Source organism: Molothrus aeneus, chromosome 5 (assembly GCF_037042795.1).
Source record: "Molothrus aeneus isolate 106 chromosome 5, BPBGC_Maene_1.0, whole genome shotgun sequence".
Lineage (NCBI taxonomy): Eukaryota > Metazoa > Chordata > Aves > Passeriformes > Icteridae > Molothrus > Molothrus aeneus.
The window spans coordinates 18,532,719-18,556,639 of NC_089650.1; the positions used below are offsets into that span (position 1 = coordinate 18,532,719).

General features: G+C 44.0%; 1 protein-coding gene across 7 annotated transcripts in view; it reads right to left on the reverse strand.

Moving 5' to 3' along the window:
- Window positions 1-23,921, reverse strand: part of RBFOX2 (RNA binding fox-1 homolog 2) — a 170,963-nt gene that overhangs the window by 48,644 nt on the left and 98,398 nt on the right. For all 7 annotated transcript variants that reach the window (XM_066550329.1, XM_066550330.1, XM_066550328.1 and 4 more), the window contains 2 exons: window positions 12,060-12,284; window positions 1,776-1,922 (listed from right to left, as the gene is read on the reverse strand). In XM_066550329.1, coding sequence (XP_066406426.1) covers window positions 1,776-1,922; window positions 12,060-12,284 — 372 coding nt within the window. The remainder of the gene's footprint in view (window positions 1-1,775; window positions 1,923-12,059; window positions 12,285-23,921) is intronic.

Sequence of the window (23,921 nt, forward strand, 5' to 3'; positions counted from 1 at the left end):
AGGTCATTTGGTGCATCCCCTGCTCACAGCAGGTATAATGAGATCTTTTTGGCCGGGTTGTGTCCAGTCAAGTCGGATAGCGTCAAGGATGGAGGTTCCACAACCCATCTGGGCAATGTGTTCCACTATTTCAGCATCCTCACAAAAAACCTAACATTTTCCCGGTATCTAATTGATAAATCAAAGGCAGAGAGGCCCTGGAAAGAGACCTAGACAAATTAGAGGGCTGGGCGATCACCAACCATATGAAATTTAACAAGGACAAGTGCCAGATTCTGCACCTGGCATGGGGCAACCTTGGATGTCCTGACAGATTGGAGAATGAGATGCTGGAGAACAGTGCTGCAGAAAGGGACTGAGGAGCCTGGTTGATGGAAAGTTGAATGTGATGAAAGGCCTGAAAATTCACTCTTGTTGAGTACATTAACACTTCCCTCAGCCCATTTCTTCAGCCTGGCCAGGTCCCTCTGAATAGCAGCCTTGCCTTTCTGCATTTTGACCACTGTTTTGTTCCTTTTGTACTGTCTGAGCTACAGACAGATAAGCCAAATTCTTCTCTCATTTACAGCATTGAAGTCCATGAATTAGACACATTTACTGCAACACTACTCTGCATGTGAGAGTGCGCCTTTGTGCATGCATACACACCCACACCTGAGATGGCTCAGGAGATGCAACAACTGAAACAGAAATACTGCAGAATTTGGAGAAGCAGCTGCTATAAGTGAGGACCAAGGTATACACTCCAAGCCTAAAGTGACAAGAGCTTTGGGCTTTCCTGACTTCGATTCATTGGACTGCACCTCAAAAAGGCAGCAGCTGTTAACTTCATAAATAATAATAAATATTTCTGAAGACTTTAAAACATGCTATTAACCCAGGATCATATTATATCAACAAGTCAAATACTCCCTGATGATGATATGACATATACATAACTTCACCTGAACGTTAGGTCATGAGACATCTAGCTCGTTTATCCATGTTCACATGGACAGAGTCACCATGTGTACTCACATAAACACATTCTTCCTCAAAGAGATTATAAATCAAGAATCATGAATAGCATCCAAGGATTAGGGAAGACAAACTATGTGGTCAAAAGCAATGGAAGGTATATCATACACAATATAAAATACCATCTGACTTGCACTAGCTTTTCCACATGCAATCACTGCTTGGCAAATTGTTTGCAGCCATCTTTCACCACAGAAATAGATCACGAGGAAAGAAATACTTCAACATGCTTCTAATGCAACTGAAAAACAGTGCTTTGCAAGTCAGTGTTTAATCCTGGCCTTTACTCAGAAATAAGGTAAGGTTTCATTTTGTTTTGTTTTTTTTTCCCAAACCAATTGTTAGATTACACTGAACATTGCTGCTCAGAGAAGCTGTGGGTTGCCCCAAGCAGTGGTGTATGCCCCATCCCTGAAGGTGTTCATAGCCAGGCTGGATTGAGCTTTAAGCACACCTAGTGAAAGATGTACCAGTCCATGGCAGAGGTGTTTGAACTGAATGATCTTTCAGGTCCCTTCCAACCCAAACCATTTTATGATTCTATGCACATCTTAATAGGAAGACCATTGTTATAGTTCTCATGTGTATTAACCAGCTAAGTTAAACACTACCAATTGTTCTCCTCCTGCAAATATATTACAGTGTGCTGACTTAAACTGAGGGGGAAGGGCTTTTCATTCACACAAATACACAGCACCAGGTGTCCCACCTGTGGAGGAGGAGAATCTGCCATGCCTGAAGAGGTGCTCATAACTTACCCCAAACATCTGCCGAAGGTCAGGATCTCGAAAGCGGAAGGGAATGTTAGACACATGAAGTCGTTTTGGAGTGGATTTGCTCTCAGTATTCTCACTGCTCTGTGTCTGTGATTGCTGTCCATCTGTCTGTGCCCCTCCTTCTGTCTGCTGAAATCAGAAAAGACAAAAGTGTGCACATGAGCAGAAATCACACAATTTCCTTTCACGTGTCTTGTCTGCCCCTTCTTAGGTATCAGCACTGCACTTGCAATGGAGCCATCTAGCACCTGGCAATTATTTTGATAAACCCAGTAGCACTTAACAATCGATCTGTTGTTCTTCCCCTCCCTTTCCATGAGTAAACACTAATGAGATCTCAGCCTCCCTCCCCTCCTATCACCTCCAGCTTCCTAGATTTGTCTTTGGTTTTCTTTAATTGCTTCTCTCTTTTAGCCCATTCTTCCTCACTTCAGCTGCTACCATATGAAAGCTCTAATGAAGAGACGGATCTCTCGTATCCTGGAGCTGGGAGGTAGCACCGCCACTCTAATCTCATGTGGCAGGATGTTCATGCAATCATCAAAATCCCACAGCTGAAGTGGCAGCTCTTCACTGGGCCAATACCAGAAGTGCATCCTGAGGCAAAACGGCATCTGCTCTGTCAAGCTCCCTTCAGAGAAACATTACCCTAAAAGAAGATCTATAATTAAATGGTAAAATCCATATAGGAACAGCTTACGGATGTCTCTGATTAACTTTTTACATACATTTAAGTGAGCCCAGGAACAGGAAACAGTCATCACCACTGCAAGATTTAGAAAAAACTCCAAGTCCTGCCTTTTGCTACCAATTCCATAGCTAAGAAAGGCAATTTGTTCCACTGTTCTCAAGTGCTGACTGGCATGGCAAAGAGAGGTCAAGGGGTACACCAGGGGTATTTGTTCACAGAAAAAGTACAAGAAGCAGGCAGAGGGATAAGGGAGATCTGTGTGCCAGATGAGAGTCCTAATGCCTGCACAGAGATTACTGGCAGAAGAAAAGTAGGGAACAGAACCTCAGTTCCTTGTGTGAGCTTAGACTGAAAAGTGCTAAAATTTGAGCACAGCACCAAATATAAAGGCAAGGCCCCTTTGCAAAATGAGAAAGGCTTGATGAGAAAATAGCATTTTTCACACTTTAGTCAGAAAGATGACCTCAAAACCTCAGGGCCACAGAACAAAGCAGACTACAATTTAGTCGGTTTTATTGGTCTTGTCCCTTTCCAATTGCATTCACTGACAGGCCAAGGTATTCAAAGAGCACCCACCCACTCACTCTGTCTCCTGCTGCTTGCCTCAGACTCCCAGGAGTTAAGCTTTGACTACCCGTGTGATGCACTTTAAAGTGTCATTTCAACTCTTTAGATGCCAACCTGACTTCCTCCTTAACCCATCAAGTTAAAAGAAGTCCTACAATAAGGCAAGGACTGTAATTGCTAGGAGTCAGTCTTCTTAAGGCACTTTCAAGAAAACATGTGAGCCTTAAAGATATAAGGGCTGAAGTTTTTGCTGGTTTGGATCCTTCTTTCCTCCTGTTTTAAATATGCAATTTGTGTACCAAAGATGAAAGAAATCTGAGGGGAGTTGCCCACACCAATTCCCCAACCACTGACTGGACTTGATAGGTTTCTCTGCACATAATTCAGTATACAACACTTCACAAACATTTGGAAACATCTCTTCACAGACAAACTCAATTGGCAACACTAAGAAAGTATCTTCTGCCTAGAAATACCACTTAAAGAGATATGACCTTGAACTCGCATATTGACTACAAAGCAAGTGTATACACAAAGACAAGAGCAAGCAAACAGTGACCACTGGGGTCTTGTCATGCTGAGCAGAGCAGTGGCAGCTTTCCATTTCATTTCAGTAGAGCTGTGCATGCAGCACAAAACATGTTTGATCTGGTTAACATAAATTATCTCTGATAGGAAGAATGACAATACTGCCCTGACAAATATGTCTATTTCCCATAGCTGTGCAAGTCTCAGGAGAAGCCTTGTAGAATTAGGCCTTTTTATTTGTCTAAGACTCAATCACCCCCCAAACATCAAATTTTGGAGAAAAATTTCAGAAACTTCCTTTTGATCTTATCCAAAAGCTGTCCCCCCTGCATCTTCGACCTCTTCTCCTTCCCTCACCTCTATGACAAAAAGGCTCTCCAAACTCATAGAGAGTACACCCTAGGGGAGGAATCAATGCAGCTGGCTTGCAACACCAAGCTACTTAGTGGTTTTATTTGTATGCTTCCATCAGAGTCCTCTGCTCCTCAGGACAAATTTGTCCAAGAAGGACAAAACACAGGAGTAGCTTATCTATCACCACTGCATACAACACCTGCAAGTAAGTACTCCAAAGTAACTCCCAAAAATCACCAATACTTCTGCTAAAAGGGACAGCTACATTAAAATATAGGTTGCACAGGAGTGGATCTGGCGTTTCCAGAGGGGAGGAAGCCAGAATGTTGTATGCACTTCTCTCCCATCCATTTGCTCCCAGGCAGAGGGCAGAACTCCTTTCTTACCAAGGGTGCAATGTATCATGTACAGTGGCCTGCTCAAAAGCACTCACAGCTGTTCCTGCATATGGCAGAGAGCTGCTGCCACACAGGAGTCATTCTGCAGCACGTGAGACGCGCACAGTGAGACAAATGCTTCCAAGAGAAGAAATGATAGAAGGAAAAAGGGATCTTGGTCCACTCTTACATTTTTAACTCCACTGAGAGACTCCAAATGCTTTTCATGCTTTCACATAGCCTAATTTTTCAGTAGTAGTATAAAATTAAATATCATCTTCTCTATGCTGTAGCTCCCTCATCTCTATCATCCATGGCCCTAAGGTAAGATTTGAACTTTCCACCACTGTAACATTAGCTCAGTACATTTGTCCACTGCCACACATTCAACTACAACGTAAATGAAAAAAACAGTCTCTTCAGATCTTTTTTTTTCCTTTTACAGTTATTCCTTGGCTTAATTCATTAGGAAGGAGATGAAAGGAAGGGCCTGGAGCCTGTTCTCAGGCACCACACAACAGAGCCTGGCAGCTGTGCTACCCTGACCAAACCAGATGATGAAAGCCCTCATTTCACCAAGTGCTCACTCCCCACCTTGACTCCTTCCCCACAGGGCATTCAAGCTCCTTCTGGCCTCGTGTCAGCACTTCCCAGTGAAGAAAGAGACCTCTCCCTTCTCTAGAAGCCAGCTCAGAAGGGCACTAACACACATTCCCTAGGTCCCAATGTCTCTCATCAGGCAACACAAACATGCTGCAGCAAAGGTCTCACACTTAGGAACAGTACTGGATTCACTGCACCTCCTCAGCACAGCCTGTGTAGCATGCACTGATGCAGGTGATAATGCCATTCATGCCTGAACAGGAACGCTTTGAGCTCTGCTCAAGGTCACTGAGAAGCACATCAGAGCTCGGGACAGCAAAGCATGTGCTTCACTTTTAACTCCTTGCGGCCTGTGTCCCTAGGTCAGCTTCTCTCTTACAACTGCCAGCAGTAAGGAAACCCTAAGCAAGAAGAGGCGGCTGCAAAGAAAAGCACAGATTATACTTGTGCACATAATCATGTAAAAGGGGAGGAGGACACCTGGAAACATGAGAGTGTTCCAAAAGGTTTGGGGGCAGCTCTACAACCACCTTCCCACCTCTCAACTGGTCTCTATCCTAATGGAGGTGAACAAGCAATTGCTGAGGATTTCCCCTCAGCAGCAGGGAGGCAGGGGCTCCAGCACCACCTGAGCTCCAAGCAGATCTCATCTGTGCGGCTAGACAGAGGGATGCCTCCCCGGCGAGGCAGACAAGCACTGGTGCAACACACTAACACAGAGATTATTAATACCCAGCACATTCTGTTTCCATCTCCCACTTGCTTCTAGAACTGGAACCACTTCAGATCCAAGTTCCAGACAAACAAAAACCAACCCCCCATTCTCTCTCCCAGGAAGCAGGCGGTCCAAAGCGTTGTGAATCATACTGAGGAGGTTAAGAGCCATAAATCATTGCAAAGAAAATATTTACAAAATACAAACTGTAACTAATAACTATATTTAAAAGGGGATTTGGGTGGCTTACAAAATCTAGGAGACAGACTGTGCTAACTCCACTGCTCCTCAATCACTCTTGGATCCAAAAAAAGCCAAAACCAAACACCCAACCTTGTTTGGATCAAGAGCTTGAAGAACTGTGGAGACAAGGACCAAAAGCTACAACTGGCTGAAGGCAATCTTCCCACAATGAAGCAGAGTGCAGATAATGTGGAAAAATCTCTACAACTTCTAGTGAAGAACCTGTGTCAAAACAACCAGTCACTCACAAATGAACAGATACCCACTGAGGAGGTTTCATGGAAAAACAAGAGAAGGATTAGGCTCTAGACACAGAATCCATCTCCTTCCCCACCATACTCTGCTAGCACAGGTTTGAGGTCCCACACATCCAATAGCAAATGCCATGGGAACTTTAGCTGCTTAAACACTTGTTCAGCAGACAGAAGACCTTAAGGCTAATTATCACTTTAAAACAGCAGTAAATATAATTTTACATTTATATCCATGTACTTGGTTTTCAGAGATGCCAGCAATGCTATATTAAAAAAAATTGGGCACTACTTACTGGCACTATTAACTACCATCCAAAATATTCTGTATGCTAAAAAAACAGAACCAAAAATTCTAAGAACATACCAATTAACTTCTATAAGGCTTTTTACTATTTTCCACACAGTCAGGTGAATTTACGGTATATTTTTTCTGATATATATTTTTTATTTATATTCTGATATATATTTTTTGTTAGTTACCTATTTTCAGACATTATGAAGCTTAAGTAATTTTATTCACTTTCCTCATTAAAGACATACCTCACAGAACACAAACCTAACATAGGAAAGCACATAGGGAGCTTTGCTGTGCTGCACAGTACCTCTGCTGTGTCCAGTAACATTTTCAACTCAAAGATGGCTATTTCTAACCAGAAATTCTTTAGTGCTTTTTTCTTTTCCTTTTCCCTCTCAATGAAGTGGTGAAATGGAGCCCCCTGAAAGGCCTGCTCTGCTGGTCAGATTGTCAAACCTTTTGTGAGCAGTTCCAGCCCATTCCTCCCAAACAAGGATGCCCTGACAAGGTGAAAGAGAGAGCAAAATTTCCCAAGCTAGTGGTCACCACTCCATCAACAGTGGCAGAAGAACTGCCACACAGTGACAGACTTAAGATCCATCCAGCCCATTATCTTGTTTCTAACAGCAGCCAAATGTTTGGCATCTGTGGAAGGAACAAGAACAGGGCAAATGCTTGCTGACTTTCCTCCAGCAAACTAAGCCAGCTGATGTCTCAAATTGCAAAGCATCCCATGGACAAGAGCTGCAATGCTAATTTCTTCATTATATGGAAAAAATAAGTAGTAAACCCTGCTCTTTTTTCCATACATGGCAGTCAGTTATTTCACACTTGTATCCTAGTAAGTGAAAATGGGAAAGCTCCATATTTAAGTTGCCTTACTATACAATCTTCTATGTACTTGTCATATACCTTTAGTCCTGACAGCTCTTTCTGTAAGTGAAGATTTCATTTCTTCGCATAAAAAACCTGCTACATCCCTTTCATCATCGCTTTTATCCTTCCCTGTACTTCTGCTAGATCTGCTAAAACCTTTGAGAGATAAGCAGAATTACCACAGCTATATACTCTAATGTAATGATATTTGTTGATTTATTTCCTATTTCTCATTTTTAAATCTGCCTCACTAGACACAAGTCTGCATGTGCTGACAATCTGCCTCATATTCAAAGCAAACTCTTGATGTTAAATGTCAGGGTTTGCAACCTCAAGACAGCAATTTCTAAGCTGAGTTGGCCAAACAATCAGCAGCAAACTACTTATTTGAAGCTAGTTCTTCCTCATGTCTACCTGCTTAGCAGTATCAGAAAATAACTAATGATATTAATTAAACACATTCTTCACCTGAAATACATCACATGAGCAATTGTTTTAATTATTAAAGGGATGAAAAGTAATTACAGAGGAAAACTCTGCAAATTCAGTCTAGGCAAGAAATACCCAAGGGGAAGTCATCATTATAACATTGTCCATGTGTTGCAAAAGTCAGTTGAGGAATCCTCCGTGTGTTGGCTCTCTTCTTTCTAAGCCCTTGCTAGATGTACAAGGCACAGCCAGATGACCAAGCACCTTCCCCATCTTGCTTCTGAACATGACACATATGGGCCCCCACCATGAAGGTGTCTTCTTTGAGAATATGAAAGTCAATACCCCTTTATGCCATAGCAGATGATTTAAGTACATTTCATTAGAACACATCAAGAAGCAGAGACACGGTGCTCTGTAATTAAATAATACTTTATACTGGCTCATGACAACGTAACACCAAGGTGACAGCACCTGCCATTTTCATGTGAAGTAATTTACATAAACTTATTCCTCTACTTCTATACCTCCAGCTGCATTCCATAATTTATACAGACATACAAATTCTTCCTTCTGACATTAACAAGAGAAACAAGTTGAATAATCAGCTTGCAGTAGTAAGTGCATTGCATTTACTATCAAGCAAGCTTTTTTAGTTCAGCAGATGATTAATCTTCCCTCTGCGGGTAGAGTACCAGGAGATGCAGAGAGCTGACAATTGCTCTCGGCTTCTGGCCATGCTCTCCACACACTTACCTTGCAACAACAGCATTTGCTGGATCCCTCCAAGAGCTGCTCTAATTCATTAATCCAGCAAAAGAATTGGACAGCTTTCTGCCAGGTCAGTGAATTAAAGTGGCTCACGTAAGGAATGCCAGAGACAGTAAATAGGAGTGGGAGTTTGTGCTTGGAGCCAGATCTCTCCTTTCTGATAGCAGTGAATCTCTTAGATCAGCTCAGCTGCCAGAGGTACTGCAGCCTAATTAGCATCTCCCCTTGCAGCTAACTGTGCTGGGTATTTCCATTAGGGATAAGAGCACTAAGGTAAACCAAGAAGGGGGAAGGGGGAAGAAACCAGGCAGCCCAGCACGATAAGTGAAATGCTGAGTATCAACTGTTTAAGAGAAGAGCTGCAACAGGCAGACCAAGTAGGCCAAATAAGGTCCTGTACCTCAGCCTGTTTTTAATCCAGGTCTTTCAGCTGTGCTTTGGGACAGTATCAAGAGAAAGGACAGATGCTTGGACATGAAGACCGAGAGGTCTTCCTGCCACATGCCAGGCAAGAAACAAAGCCCCACAGATGAGACTTGGTCCTAAAATAGAGATTCCAAAATACAAAGCTGTTTGTATTACACCAACTACTGTGCCAATTTCTTTTCTATGCCTCAATCCTGCGACTCCGAATGCTTTCCACTACATTCAAACCTCTGTAACCAAGCTCATCCTCAGCTCATGACACCAACCAGTCATACCCTCTTTGTTCAGGGTTTAGGTCTGTGTAGAAAGGCATGGACTTCAACTCTCAAAGTTTATTTTACGTAAGTTCACTGCTGATCTTAGACCTCAGGCTTCCAGACCACTGTCTTTTCACTCAGACACTACCACTAATCTCAAATCATTCTAGCTAGCTAGCCAAGTTTATATGAAAAGGTGCTCCCACCCTGTGTCTTAAGGACCCTGTTACAGACCACATTACATTGCTGTGTAACATCCAGCCAAGGAGATCAAGCCCTCTTTCTATTAGCGACCTTTAAGCTACGCCCACGTTCTTTTTACTTTTGCAGTTATCCTAAAGGCTATCAGCCTGAAAAGCAGGAAAGGTCCCCATCTGACCACACCTTTTGCTATCTCCCTCTGTCCTGCCAACACAACCAATCACAGGCCTTGTTCTTAAAAGCAAGCAGGGAACTTATCTGTCCGGCTGAAGGAATTTCTGAATCATCCCATGGGAGCACAGGCTTCAAGTCAGCAGCTAAAAAATCCACTGGCTGTTGAGTGTGGGGTACTGCCTTCACACACATGACAGCAGCTGTGCTTGTCAGTCACAATGATGGGAGGGAAGGCTCATACCTCACCCATGATGGCTTTTTGCTTTATTAAAGTTAGCACTGCTGTTTGAGCAAGATGGTAAAATGGCTAAAGGAGAAGATGCCTTAAAGCATAACAGTCTAGTCCATACGGACTGAACGTGTGTGTCAAACAAGTAACAGCCAACACACATGATGGACAAAATGCCTAACATTAGCTGTAGATGTTTAAGATTAAATAACCAACCTGTTCTGCTGTATTTTAACAGCATTCTTTAACGTGAATAACTACGGAGCCTTCTAACTTCCCCTAGGTCCTACATCATTAATCAGCATACTGAGAAGAAAAGTTAAAAGGAATTACATCCTAAGGCAGCCCACAAAATCAAAATAACTTCATAGAGGACTCCTAGACAGAAAGATAAAGAGATTTGGAAGATCCAAGTGGATGTTAAAGTCTGGTGTGAGAAAAGCCCCTGGTTGAGGCGATTTACCCCTGCTCCCACAGGTTTCTTCATGTGTCACCATATGGGATCCTCTGGGTTTGATCAGTCCCAGGCATAGCAGCCACAGCAACACCTTTGTGTGTGCCCTTAGCCTTTCCCAGCCAGCTATGGCCACAAGCCTGACTCCGCATGCTCAGCTTGCAAGTCTTTAACCACATCAAACGGTCACTCCAGACGTGCACACCTGTTTCCAACAGCCAGTACAAGTGCTATGTGCTATTCAGCCTGTTTCTTGGATTACCCCCTGCCAGTCAGGCTCCTTCCACAGACTCCTGGCAACACCACTGCCTGCCAGCAGTCTCCCAGCAACACTCCCTCCCACACAGATGGGCTCCCAGTCCCTCCTCGCAGGCTAGCCACAGGCTGTGGGCTCCTTGGAGCCAGCATTAGTTGATGAAACACAGAGCTCAGCCCTGCAGAGCCATAGAGATGGCTCCTAATATGGAAGAGGAGCAGGAAGGCTGGCAAGAGCTTACATCCAAGGTCAAGGCTAACATCATTTCCATTAAAAAGAAATGCTCTTAAGCTCTGGACAAGGATGGGAACAGCAAAAACACAGGGGGAAAGCCACTGCCCTGTTTTTTATTCCCTGTTTCCAGCTTTCTCATCCAACTGGCAGGGCCTGAGGTAGTTTTTGCTGGAGATGGGCAACCAAAATCTTACGTGTTGGAATGGTATCAGACAATGTGGAGCTAAAATGATGACTTGCATTTCTGCACACTGCATCAGCGCTTGGTTTTGTTTCCTGTGTGGTCTTTCCTTATCTACTTTTTTTGCCAAGCAAGGCACCCAAAGTTCCTTTTGCGCACTACCAACGTGCCTTACAGAGTGTGTACTTTTTCAAGATGCCGAAGTTGTGGCATTCCCAGGAAGAAATTCAGGTATCTTATTGAAGTCATGACCAATGGCGCCAACCATGCAGCCACTGCCCACTGCAGAAGGAGCAGAAGCACACATCAGGAACCATGAACACTTGAGCTGGCACTATCAGCTCCTCCAACTGTTGGCACTGAATTCATTCAGTACTTACCAGAGAAAAAAATAATCTCTACAACCCAAACACCAACTACGAGTAAAACTGAAAGCATTAACAGATTAAATCCACCCCTGAGAGCCGAAGGCTCTCACCATAAGGCTCTTTATTAGGAAGTTAAGTCTTAACAAGTGGCTTAAGGGGTGGATAAAGCTTTTCCTGGGATAATCTGCCAGCATGTTGCCCAGTGCCAGTTCCAGGCCATGGAAAGAAGAAAGAAAATACGTAAGATGATGGAAATCTTGGTTTGGCAAATGGATGACCAGTAACTGAGAGCTCATCTCCCATCCTTGCTCCCTGAAGTTCCCTGCTGTCTTCAGAAAGTCAAAGAAAAGTAATTTTCTACTCTGTTAGCTTCCTGAAAACAAAACCACATTGGGATTACACCTAAGATGCGTGTGCTCACCCTAATTCTTTGTACTGTCAACTCTCCAGAATTTGCCTCCATCACATCTATTTGAACCATTCGCCAATTAACACAAAGTAATTAACACTTTTGTCAGAGACTGTCTTTGGACAACACCACCATGCTAAAATCACCATGATCATGATTTCAAGTACTACTGTTCTCTGCAGGCACCAATTTACAAGGGGAACATGCAAAAGGGGAAACCCAGTAATGGAAAGTCAGAAGCCACATTTTGTTTATAATTCTCTCCTTTCAAGTCTACTGCTGGTTTGCTGCACGCTTGAGAAACAGCAATCTAATCAGTGGCTGCCTTTCCCCAAAGCATTGTGCCGTTCTGGCTGGGCACCCTGTGCACTTACTGCAAGAGATCCGTTCTGCGTGCTGGCCGTGTTCGTGCTCTGCTCCCCATGCGGCTGCGTGCTTCCGTAGAGTGTCAGATTGTGCTCGCTGGTCTGGCCTGCATAGTCCTGAGTGTGTGGCACCCCATACTCTGTGGGAATCCCATTCTGTGGGGGTGGTGGAAATGGGATTGTGGTGAATGGCTGCACCATTGCATCAGGAGTTGCTGATGGCTCCTGGTTACCCTTAAGAAAGGAAAAAGGAGAAAACAGCTTTATACTACAGAAGATAGATCAAAACATCAGCCTGAGAGACAACACAAACGTTCATGTGAATATCCCACCCACCGTCACCATAGTATTCCACAGTCTTCTATTATCTCTCCTATCAAAAAGCACATGCCTTGCTCCTCTGAGCCATGACACTGTTTTCTTAATCTTTTCAGGGCAATTTTCTTGCTACTGGGTGGCATATAGCGAACAAATTACAGGGTTTCCAGATTGCATACCCCTGTGATCTCACACAAAGCTTTACACACAGTAAGGTATTATTTCAGAAGAGGGAAGAGGCACTCACACATTGGAACAGAGAAGAAACAGAGAAGAACAGGGTTTCTCAAAACCCCTAGAAGTACCATAACTGGGTCCATCTCCTCCAGCCTGACCCCTCATTGTTCACAAGCAACCCCATAAGCAAACACATCATGTGGTTCAAGGCACACCTCTCTGTTATGTTACAGTGATAAAAAGTACAGTTTTTAAAATCCATCTGCAGAAGCCCCCTCCTTTGCCCTGACAGCACTGCATACACAGCACAGGTATCTGTTGCTGGAATATCCCATTTGCTTCTTGCTGGCCATGCAGGAGACACCAAAGAGCCGTAGGGAAACAAGCTAAGATCGCAAGCCAGCCCACAGTCACTCTTTCCCAATCCTGAGCATCTCTACAATCACTCAAGGCACTAATTACCCACTCCTGCCTCAGCTTAGGGTATCCCACAGAGACCTCTTGCATAGTGGACTTCTTAGAAGCTTTTAGCGCAGTCTTAGATGTAGCTTACACCAATCAGATGACTCAGAAACAAAGAACTGACCATGCAAAAGATACCCCCAGAAGACAATAAAAATGCTACCCCACCATGTCAAAAAACCACAAGAAGGAAACAAAAAAGCATGCAGCCCTACAGCCTCTGCAGGGATCTCACCAAGGGGGGAGCTGCATTCAGCCACCTGGGGTGAAGGAGAACAGCCTTGACACTGAAGCCCAACCCTGGGAAGCCCAGGCTGCTGCACCGCTCCCCTACTGCTTTCACTGCCGCAGCAGAAAAAAAATCCACAGAAAAGATTTATGATAGGAGGGCTGTTTGATTTATGTGCATGTCAACAGACTAATACTGATTTTAAATTTTGGCTGCTGTTCCAGCCCTGGGTCCTCCCCCACAAAGCCTGGAGGTGCTCGAGGCTATTCTGACACCAGCATGCTTAAATCAATGGAGTAAAAGCGAAACAGACCTTATCCCGTGAATAGGAAAGGCAGAGTGGGAATTACCAAGCAGCCTTTCAGCAGAGAGCATGCAGGGGCTGACGGACCTCCAAAGAAGCCGGACAAACCTTTCAGTCCCTTTATCAGCCTACCTGCAGCTTTCCCTTCCGGGCGGAGGAAACAATGATAAACGCAGTGCACCTCCAGCCAGCACCGGGTCATTCAGACACTGGCTGAATCCCAAATTTGCTCTGACACTAGTCTATCTGGTCTGCCTCCCCTGGGGGCCACGTGGCCATGCGCTCCTGCAGCTGGGGAGAAGGAGAGGGAAGGGCATTCAATACCACTTAGCAGAGCCGAGCTGCAGCCTTGGCCCGTGCTGAAGAAGGAACGGTTTCAAGTCCAGCCCTGCTGCCTGCAGGAACACAAACTCCGCAGCCTTATCTGAGAATGAAGAATTCAGGGGAGCATGCCAGCCGTGGCCAGTGCTCAGCTCCTTGCACGCACTCCCCCAAGCACTTGCAGCCCTGCGTCGCATGCTCGCAGCTCTGCAGAGGTTTTTCACGCACCAAGCACATTTTCTGAAAGCAGGACAGGATTTTTGTTTCCCCCTCAAAAAAGGAGGGGGGCTCCACCAGCCCTCCAGTTCTGCTCATTCCTTTGCTATTCTCAGCTTCAAAGCAAGCCACTTCTGACTCGAACTAACCCATCATCAAGATCTGCAGAGCGAGTTCCAAAGCAGGAGGCAGGACAGACAGAATGACGGCCATCCCACTGCAAACCAGGTATCAGGAATCCTACTGCTCACCTGCTCAGACCATTTATTCCCTGACATGACAGCTCCATTCTGTCCACGTACTGTCTCCTTTCCAAGCTCTTCTGTTTACAATATTTCATTGGATTTGATGGCCTGCATTCTTCCCTACACTCCACCTTGTCTGCCCCCCTTTCTGACATTTTCAATAGGAGCTAAATAGGAGACTGACTTTTTCTTTTCAATTAAAGATTTTTCCACAGAAAAATGGAGGAGCAGAAACCATTACCAGTCTTCTTAGAACAAGCTAGATTTCCAAGCCAGCGGCATCCCAGGTCAGAGGAAGAGAATGCTAATTAGCCCCAAACAAAACCTATTCTGCCATTGTGTCAACAGTGCAGGGCTGCTCCCCAAAGGACATAGTCCAGCATTCTGTACAACCTTAGTCTTAGACTGTTTAAAATGCCAGTCCAGGAACCTTATATATTCTTATTTTCAATGTTTTTCCCCCTCAGTTAATACTGTTCCTTCCAGTTTAAATGCATTTCAACCTTTTAAATATTTTCTCTCCTTTCTTCAATTATCTACCTATAAATGTTTGAAGGATGAAAAATACTTTCTCTCTCCTCTGTTGCTTGTGGCATTTTGATAATACATATTTAGTTTGAGTTTAATCACACCTCTCAAGCCAAAATATCCGGGTAACTTTATTTATTACTTCTCTCTGACCTTCCTAAGACTTTTCAAAGAAGGATTTCTGGGGAAGAATAAAATGTTTTTAATACCACTGTCACTCCTCCACTCCTCAAATCACACTAACATGCAAAAATCATATTTTTTATTACAAATGCATCCTTCATTTAATGTCTCAGGTTATCTGGAGATCTATCATTATTATATTTGTCCAGGTTTCATCATGCCATGGAGTATCTGTATCTCAAATTATTTTTCTCTTGATATGATTATGGACATATTTCCCGTCTGATTTTTTTTTTGTAATTTTAATTTCCTTTGATGCTTTAGAATTACTTTTTTCCCCTGTTTCCACTAGCGTCAACAGAAAAGGACTCCTGATGAGATCTCTGCAGGTTTCACAGCATACTGATATCCTCCAAACCCAGAGGAGATTCTACCTCTTCTGTTATTCTATCAAATTTCAACATTTACACAATACTTCATATTTTCAAGAGGTAACACAGAACACACACACACACAGATCCCATTTATCTTCAAATACAGAACATGAACACCTTTCCCTACTTCTAAACCACCATGTAAAATTCTGCATTTAGGGGTGCTGTTTGTCACACTTCACAGGAGGTAGAGAGAGAATGGAGAAATCCTCACATTTCCAGGTAAAGGAAAGTATCTTGTCTATCCAATCTTGACATACCTCACTGCACTGCCAACCCTGCCTGTTTAAGCTTATGAAGATGTCTTAAAAATTTACTCAAATGCAACAAGAAACCCAGATAATCATGTCCAAGAGCAGTCACCAGCCCCAAACTTACACAAGGATGCCACCACAGGACTAGGAAAATCTGGGTGCAGCTCCCCACAAAAACTACTACCATCTTAAACTTCTGTGATGGTATGAAGTAAGTTTTAATCCACGTTCAAGAGCAGACAGACACCTCTCTTGGCCGCAATGCACCAGGCTGGCAGTCTCCAGGAGGTGAGCGCGAGGGACATTTGGTTGCAGGAATAATTTTGGCAGTTCCAGATGAACTGATTAGCTCTGCCAGTTTGTGCTGCCATGCACCAACCATGATAACTGCCATCCCATGCTCAAACTGGGAAAGGGGCTGTTCAGTGCAAGTGAAACAGTGCAATTAACCCACACTCCTTAAAAAACCAAAAAAAAAAAACAAAAAAAAACCAAACAAAACAAAACAAAGAAAAAAACCACCAAACCACACTTCAGTAAGATATATGTTGACCTACAGTTCAAAGTAAAGCGATAATTCCTGTGTTTTCTATTCCTTCTGACGCTCTGTTCCCACAGAAATCATTCATTCACATCAGGTAGGAATTCAAAGCAGCTGCCCCCTTGCAAAATGTTGGTATCTGATTTGTGAGCAAGCCCTCAGGGCACAAGAAGGATATGGTTACCCATGTGGGCTCTGCTTTCAGGCCCCTGTTCTCAGCCCTACAAAGGTCCAGTCATGTCCTTGCAGGTGCCAACTTTCTTCCTTAAGTCAGGGGTTTGCCTATACAGATCAGTACAAACTGATCCCACATTTTGTTTAAAAAACAAATTAGCTAAAGCAGTGAAAAACCCCTAACGGGGGGGGACACATTTCTAAGAGCTTATGCAGCTTTAAGTTAATTAATGAACTTTGCAGCTCCAAGCTAAGCGGAGGAACGATGAGTAACCGATGAGTAACTGCACGTGGCGATACCTTGTGGAAGGGTGGGAGCTGGGGACGACAACTCAACAAGGAGCAATGTGGTTCAGCAAATGTGACACAGGATGAATTCTTTCAGCAGACAGCAGGTGGTGATCCAAGATCACGGCACTGGAGCGCAAAGAGCAAACACCAGAAATGCACACAAAGGCCTCCTGCTTCCATAAAACTGTCAAAGATCAGTCTGCTCTGTGAAGGAGTGGTTTTGTTTTCCTCATCAGAGAAATGGGTGTAAGTAGAGGGATATGAAAGGAGTCTTACAGCGATGCAGCTCCAGATCTCTTTGGTATTCCTATGCCATAATATGCATAGATAGAAAACCCTAACCAGACAAATAAAAATTATACTCCTGGTAAAGCTAAGCTAGTAAAATTTCTGTATAGATGTGGCAAACTGCCATAAGGTAACCGGTCTGTGTTATCCATAACCCTACTGTGAGTCATCAGCATCACAGAAAGGTGCAGGGAAATGGTACAGCATATAAACATCAATCTCTTAAAAATGCCTTTGAACTCTGCTAACCCCCAAATCACTGGGATGTGGGTATAAGCCTATTAGTGGAATGGGGTTTCTAATACATATGTCTTCACTGAACTAATTTTATGAATCCTCGAAGCAACTGACTTGCAGCTAACAGAGGCAATTAACTTGTTTGTGAAGACCAGAGTTCCAGGCTACAACTGTTTGCTCTCTGCACTAACCTAATCCCTTCTGTAAACAGCAAAAATGTTTTGAGCAGGGATCTGAAGAACCTGTCAGGAACCCGGAGCTGCTGCCCACCCTCAGCTCTCTGTAAGAAAGGGATCCTTCTGAGTGAAGGGAATGCAAGGACCGTGCTGTCCCTCCTAGAAGCCAGGTCATAGCTTCCTGTCAGGGATGCAAACATCACACATGCAAAGCGCTGCTCCCTGGCTGTACAAAGACAAGAGAGAAAGGGCTTACCATACAAGGCTGCTGCTTAGGAGCATGAGAATAATTAATTAATTAATAATGGGCTGTGTTCCACCCCCCTCCCCTTCTCACAGATCAACAAAAAAGCTGCTGTAGCAGGGTCTCTTTTCCAGCCCCTTCCAACACAGTCTCCCTTCCCAGTTCTCAGCTGCAGCTTCAGAGGGGTTCTGGCTGGAGATGCCACCATCCCCCCTCCAGCTGTGCACTCCTGCCCTCTCTCCCCTGCCAGCCCTTTCAGCACATATCCCAGGAAAAAAATTACTCACTTTTTATTGCCAGGTTAGTTTTGTTCCCGGTTAAGAGTGCTGAAATAGCTTGGCAAGGAGCTGGAGGAGAACCAGAGCCAGAAAGGACAGGGGGTGGAGAAGCTGGGGAGGGAAGGGCCATGGGCACCAGCACTTGGATGAGCTCAGGCTGCCAGGGAGCTGCAGTCTCCAGCCTGCATTAACCCTCTTCTCAGGCAATCCCACACTTTGCCCGCTGATAACAAATGTATCAACAAGCTAATGGGAACGGATACAAAGCAGCAGGAGCGATGCTCCCCACATGCACCAGGAACTCCCTGGTTGCTCCAGCATTATCCCTTGCCCAAAAACCACAGGCTGGGGCATTCATTACACCAAAGACAGATTCCACCCTACACTGGTGCTCTCACAGCACACAGAACCTACGCCTGGGTTTTTAAAACTCTGCTTTTACTCTTTAGGGCCATGAAGATACTCAAACATGAGACAAAGTGATGTAGAGAACGCTGAAGCGATGGGTTTCCAACACCTGAGACACCCCAAAACAGTGATTTGGCCACACCAAACCATCAGGTGCCCACAAACATGATACAAGCTCTCTATTCCAAAATGCAGCAATAACACTTCCTCCATTGTGGCCATTTCATTACAGATTAGCTTTGAATGGGAAGAGAGGGTAAAATGCCTACAGAAAAGAAATCTGGGGGTGAAAAGGATATATACAAAGCATATAACCATCTCATATCCTTCATCTTTGTACAAACCCGTTCCTGGATTCAGAGGGGTATGTGACCCTAACCTGACACCCACTCTCCACACTACAAAGGCATTTCTGTAACTCCAGAGAGCAAGACTGACATGCCTGTGTGTCTGGGACACAGACTGATAAAATCAACACTCTTTCTTGGTGTGGGTTGATCATAAAAGCACCTTGAAGAGGATCACAGTAATAAGGGGTTTTGTATTTCATCTGCACATCTGGAGCTTAATCTTCATTTGATCTATGACACACTGTGGTAATAGAAAAGGATGCTGGATTTTGACTCTACTGTTATGGGCATGAGAGCAATTCCTCCTGAATCCTCCCAAAGACAAACTCTAAACCTAGGTAGTTCTGGAAACATCTGCTGGAATTTTATGGCAGTTTTGTTAAAATAAAGGGAAGTTAAGTTCATGGGTACACTTTTTAAAATTTAAATCAGATGTGATCACTCAGGAAATGCCTTTTCCACTGGGTTAAGCCTCAATAAGCTAATCTTGCACCAGTCAAAAAAAACCAAAAATCTAACAAGAGATGCCTGCACTCACACTTGCACCTAGCTAACCATTTAAAGGCATGTCTCCTTCAACTTCCTGGTGCAAGCTTGCACTAGATTATCTAATCTTGCCCTTCCTAGATATGTAAAGCAAGGGAAGAACAAGTTATCTTCCAATACACACTCTGTCATTCCAGGCCAACAAAAAGTGTTCTGTAAAATAAAGCAGCTGGCCTTGGCCTTTTTTTTTTTTTTTTAATGTGTTTAAGAACATGTTTATGGAAAAGAAGTTCAAGCCCCCCTTTTGCAGGAAAGGATAAAAGAAAATTATAGTCTTATCTTACTGTTATACACAGGAAGCACTCACTCATCCCTATGCTATCATCACTTCCAGTAATGGCCAACTTTTGCTCTACCCCTATGCACAAACACAGGCTCTCATGCACACTTGGTAAGATGCCCTTGGGCAACCTGCAAAGAGGCTTCCTGTTGGATACAACCAAAGCTTTAGTTACCCAACATTAGTAAGGCCCAGGGCCACATCTACTTACCAGCCTGAAATGTATCTTTCAGATTTTAAAAAACCCTGATTTCTGCTCCTGAAATCTACATTATTCCCCACCCAAAAAAAAAAAAAAAAGTTAAATGTTACTGGCACAAAGGCATCCCACCAAATGCTTTCAATCCAGTCATGCTCTCTGGGGTTGATTAGAGAGAATTGTGCTTCGAGAGACATCAGGGTCCCAACATCTGTTTGCATTCCACATTAGGAATCAAACTACCTCTGAGAATTACTGGGGAGAAGGGGATAAGGATGGAGAACAAAGGAAAAAGTCACCAGGATGGATACATCCTCAGCAACAAAGCCAGCAATTTAAGAAAAAAGCTCAGGCTCAATTTTTTGGTCCAGATTGGTCTTTTAGCACCTACCCTGGTTGTTCTTCCCAGCTCTGCAACTTTCCAAGTGACTATTTTCCACTCAACATGCATAGTCAAACATTCTTAAGGGAAAAAAAGGTTTCCATAAGATGACTAGCTTTCAACAAATCAGCATGAAAATAATGCCTCAAAATACCACGAATCAAGTCCTTCATAATCCAGCAGGCACCCAGGGTGGTACAAGCATGTCCCATACAAGAGAGATACTCTTCTGTCAGACAAAACCAGCTAAGTTCTTTCTCTGGGACCAGAATTGAAATGAGTCACAGCTAAGGAACAGTGTGCTGCAGATGTGTCACATATGTTTAATCCAAGCTAGCTGCCATCAGCTATTCAGCAGATTAGCAAACCAATCACACTCTCCATTGCATGACTGTGGATCCTCTCTCAGGGAAGCAGCAGAAACCAGAGGCCAGTCATAGGGAAGGAATGGGTAACTGCTTTTCAGGAGAGGTCCATGGTTGCAGCAGGATATCTAGGCACTATATGATACTTTTGATGGCACAGAGGACCTGCATGTGCTGGGTTTTCTTTTTTCTGCATTACTCCAGAGACAGCTAACCAATGGTTACCAGTGCTCCTTAGAAAAAGAAGGGCTAGAGCGCATGGAAATATAACAGGGAAGAAAATACCACCTGGTCCCATAGTATCTCTTGACCAGGTTGGCAAGGTAGTGTCACGGTTACCATCTCCTCAGCTAATTCTGCAATCAGATTGCTCAGTTCAAACAGCTTTGTTTCAAGGGAGAGAGTAACTCACCAGCTGATGTATTTCAGAAAACCAGTATCTGCTTCTCCAACCCCAATCAAGGACCTAGCTGGACAGATAAGCAATTTTTCATCATGTCTCTGCTCTGCAAATGGACGATTGCTCTGCATCTGCAAGTACATCACCAAATCTCAGTGAGCGTGGAGAGTTACTCCTGCAACCTCAAGAACTCAGATGGCTTTCCTCAATGTTTAAATCCTCGTGAAGCTCACTCAGCCCTTTAGAAAGATTTCTATCTACTTTAGTGACAAGGATTTCTCAAAGCCCTCGCTATGTAACACAGCTATCTGCAATAGACTCTTCCAGATCTCTCTATATTTCCAGTGCTCTTCTAGGAAGGATTTTGAAGATCACTGTTGGTATCAGGCTTTCCTGTCCTTCTCTTCCCTGCTGTGAAGGCAATGAGCTGAAGGAAGTAGTGAGCTGTGCAGAGGGGCTGCTCTGAGCTGACCTGGCTCCTGGAGGAAGGACAAACCTCCAAGCCCTGTCAGGCAGCTTCACATACACTGGCCCCTTCAATTCCCCAGATTTCAGTGGACAGCAGGGAAGTCTTCCCGCCTGCCTGCACTAACTCCAGCACCATACAGAAAAAAGCAGCCCTGCCTCTGCTGCCAGAGCAGGAGGAGGAAAAAGGGAGAAAGCGCCGGGAAGGGGAGAACACATCTGGAATCAATTGGAGAGCGCTGAATGCCTTGGAAAGAACTGCAGAGCTGGCAGAAACCATAGCGAGGAGCCGCGTGTTCGGACGTGACTCTGCAGCAAAGGTGGAGAACGAGACGTATGCAGCATATTTAAACACAAAACCAGAGCTCCTCTTGAGGCTCTGGGGTTTTTTTCATGCAAGCAGCTAAACGGCTCAGCCCTGCCATATTTTCACTGCCACTGGCCTATCATGGGTACGCTCAGAATTCAGTACAGAAGACAGGAGACGAGATGAGGCAAAGGGGACCCATCTGTGTCTCGAGTACCAGGACTCAGTCACGCAGCAACAACATTATATCAAGCTGCTCTCAGGGTGCAGGGCGGAGGAAGTCTGTGACTGACTTGGCACACATTTCAGAACAGAAATTTGACGGTTTAAAAACACAGATTTCTTCCCACAGTTACTTTCCATTCCAGCATTCTCCTATCTCTTGCTAGTCATTTGTTCCAAGAGTAGTTTTCCATTTTCAAAGAAGCCTCCACTGTGTGTCCTGGAAAGCAGAGGTTCTGGAAAGGAGCAGAGAGCCATAGAGATGCAACTCACCAGTGCAGAAGCCTGGTACAGAGAGTGACTACAGCTTTCAGATATATTACCAACCTGAGCGTGCGGGAAGCATTGCTACTTGGGTATGTGGCCTTGGCCAGACAAAAAATAAGATATATGCTTCATTTTGCAAATTTTAAAAATGGAATTTAAAAATTCAGAAGGGAACATGAAAGAGCTACATAAATGACCCCAAGATTGGAAAAAGCCACATGGCCACACACTGAAAACCTTGAAAAGCCCAATTAATTTTGTTTATAATGAAAAAAAAAAGTGATAACTGATTATTTTATTAAAGTATATTAATTGTGAAGAACAAAGTACATGCTAATAATATTTAATCTAATGAAAAAAGTCAACAAGAAAACCAATAGCCAAAAGCTGAGTCTGATAAATTCAGCCCTGGTAAAAGACACCATTTCATTTTGTTTACTGATTTCTAAATGACAGTCATTAAGTCAGCTGGTAAGAAGGACTCAGTCTTTTCAATCTTTTCTGGGTTTTGTGCTGAAAACATTACATCACCCAAAACAGAGGTACCTGAGTGAGACATAACGGCCTACAATGCAGGTACAGCCAGAAGAGACAACCTAAAGCCAGATCTATACAACAATATCCCGGAAAGCTACAAAAACTGGTGGAAGTCAATGCACATAAATTAAAGCTGATTAAACTAAGCAGTATACACATTTATAAGCATAATAACCTCACCTCATGGAGAGGAACAAGCTGTTGAAAAGCATAGGTGCAGTTTAGTGTACCACCTAATATGACAAACTACCAGCTGACCTTGGAATCAGGGGCTGCTCTTCCCCTCCCCAGCTGTTGTGAGATCCAGTCACGCCACAGCCACTGCCAGAAAATTAATCCAAACAAAAGTCATCTGTTTGGTCATAAACTCAACTGTCTCGCTCTGGATCTGCTTAAGCACAATGCCCAAAGCAGTGAGGAGGCTGAGCATATGGCTGGGGCACAGAGACAGGGGAACTGTTCTTCTCACAGCAGCCCACAGTTACACTACAATTAAGTGCAACTTTGAAATGCACCTGAAAGCCACTTCATCCCAGAACAAGAGGCTAGATGGACATTTATCATATGCTATTGCCACTACCTGCTTCACTTGTACTTAACTTCTAGAGCATCCCCACATAAGCCAGCATAAAGCTGGTTCATACACAGTGAATTTGTTGAGTATCTGAGGAAAAATTTTCCCATTGTTACAAAATCCTTTTAAAGCCTCTTTTCCCCAGGCCTTTCAGCTAATGTATGCTTACCACATTCCTACTGTAACCACGAACCAGTACAGACTTCTTCCCTGCACAGGCCACCTGCACAGCTCATAGGTAAAGCTCGAGGTGAGCAGCACATCTGACCACCTTTCAAGTGCCTTTTCCTGGACTGGGTATCACTAAAGCAGCTCCTGCAGCCCCCACACTCAGCAGCACCATTGGAAACCTGCTGCTCCCTTGCCACCACCACGTCAATGCCCTGGGACACATGAAGCATGTGCTGGTTTAACAGTAGCAACATGCAAAATATTCACATTAAACTACTGCTTATCACTGGCACTGGTACTTTTAAACTGCTCTATTTTACTGAAGCTAAATCAATAAACCTTAAAAGCTAAATTGAAATAAGAGCATCTCATGTCAGGGCATGTCTGTCAGCATCTGCAGCTCCCATAATATATTACTGCGTGAGTTCCCAGCAAATTGACCCCTCCATAATTCTCAGCAGATCCCCACCTTCCACAGCCAAGTGCATTAAAGGTCCTTTTTCTCCTGCCTCCTTGCAACACCTACAGAAAGACAAAAACACAGGCTATGCAAAACTT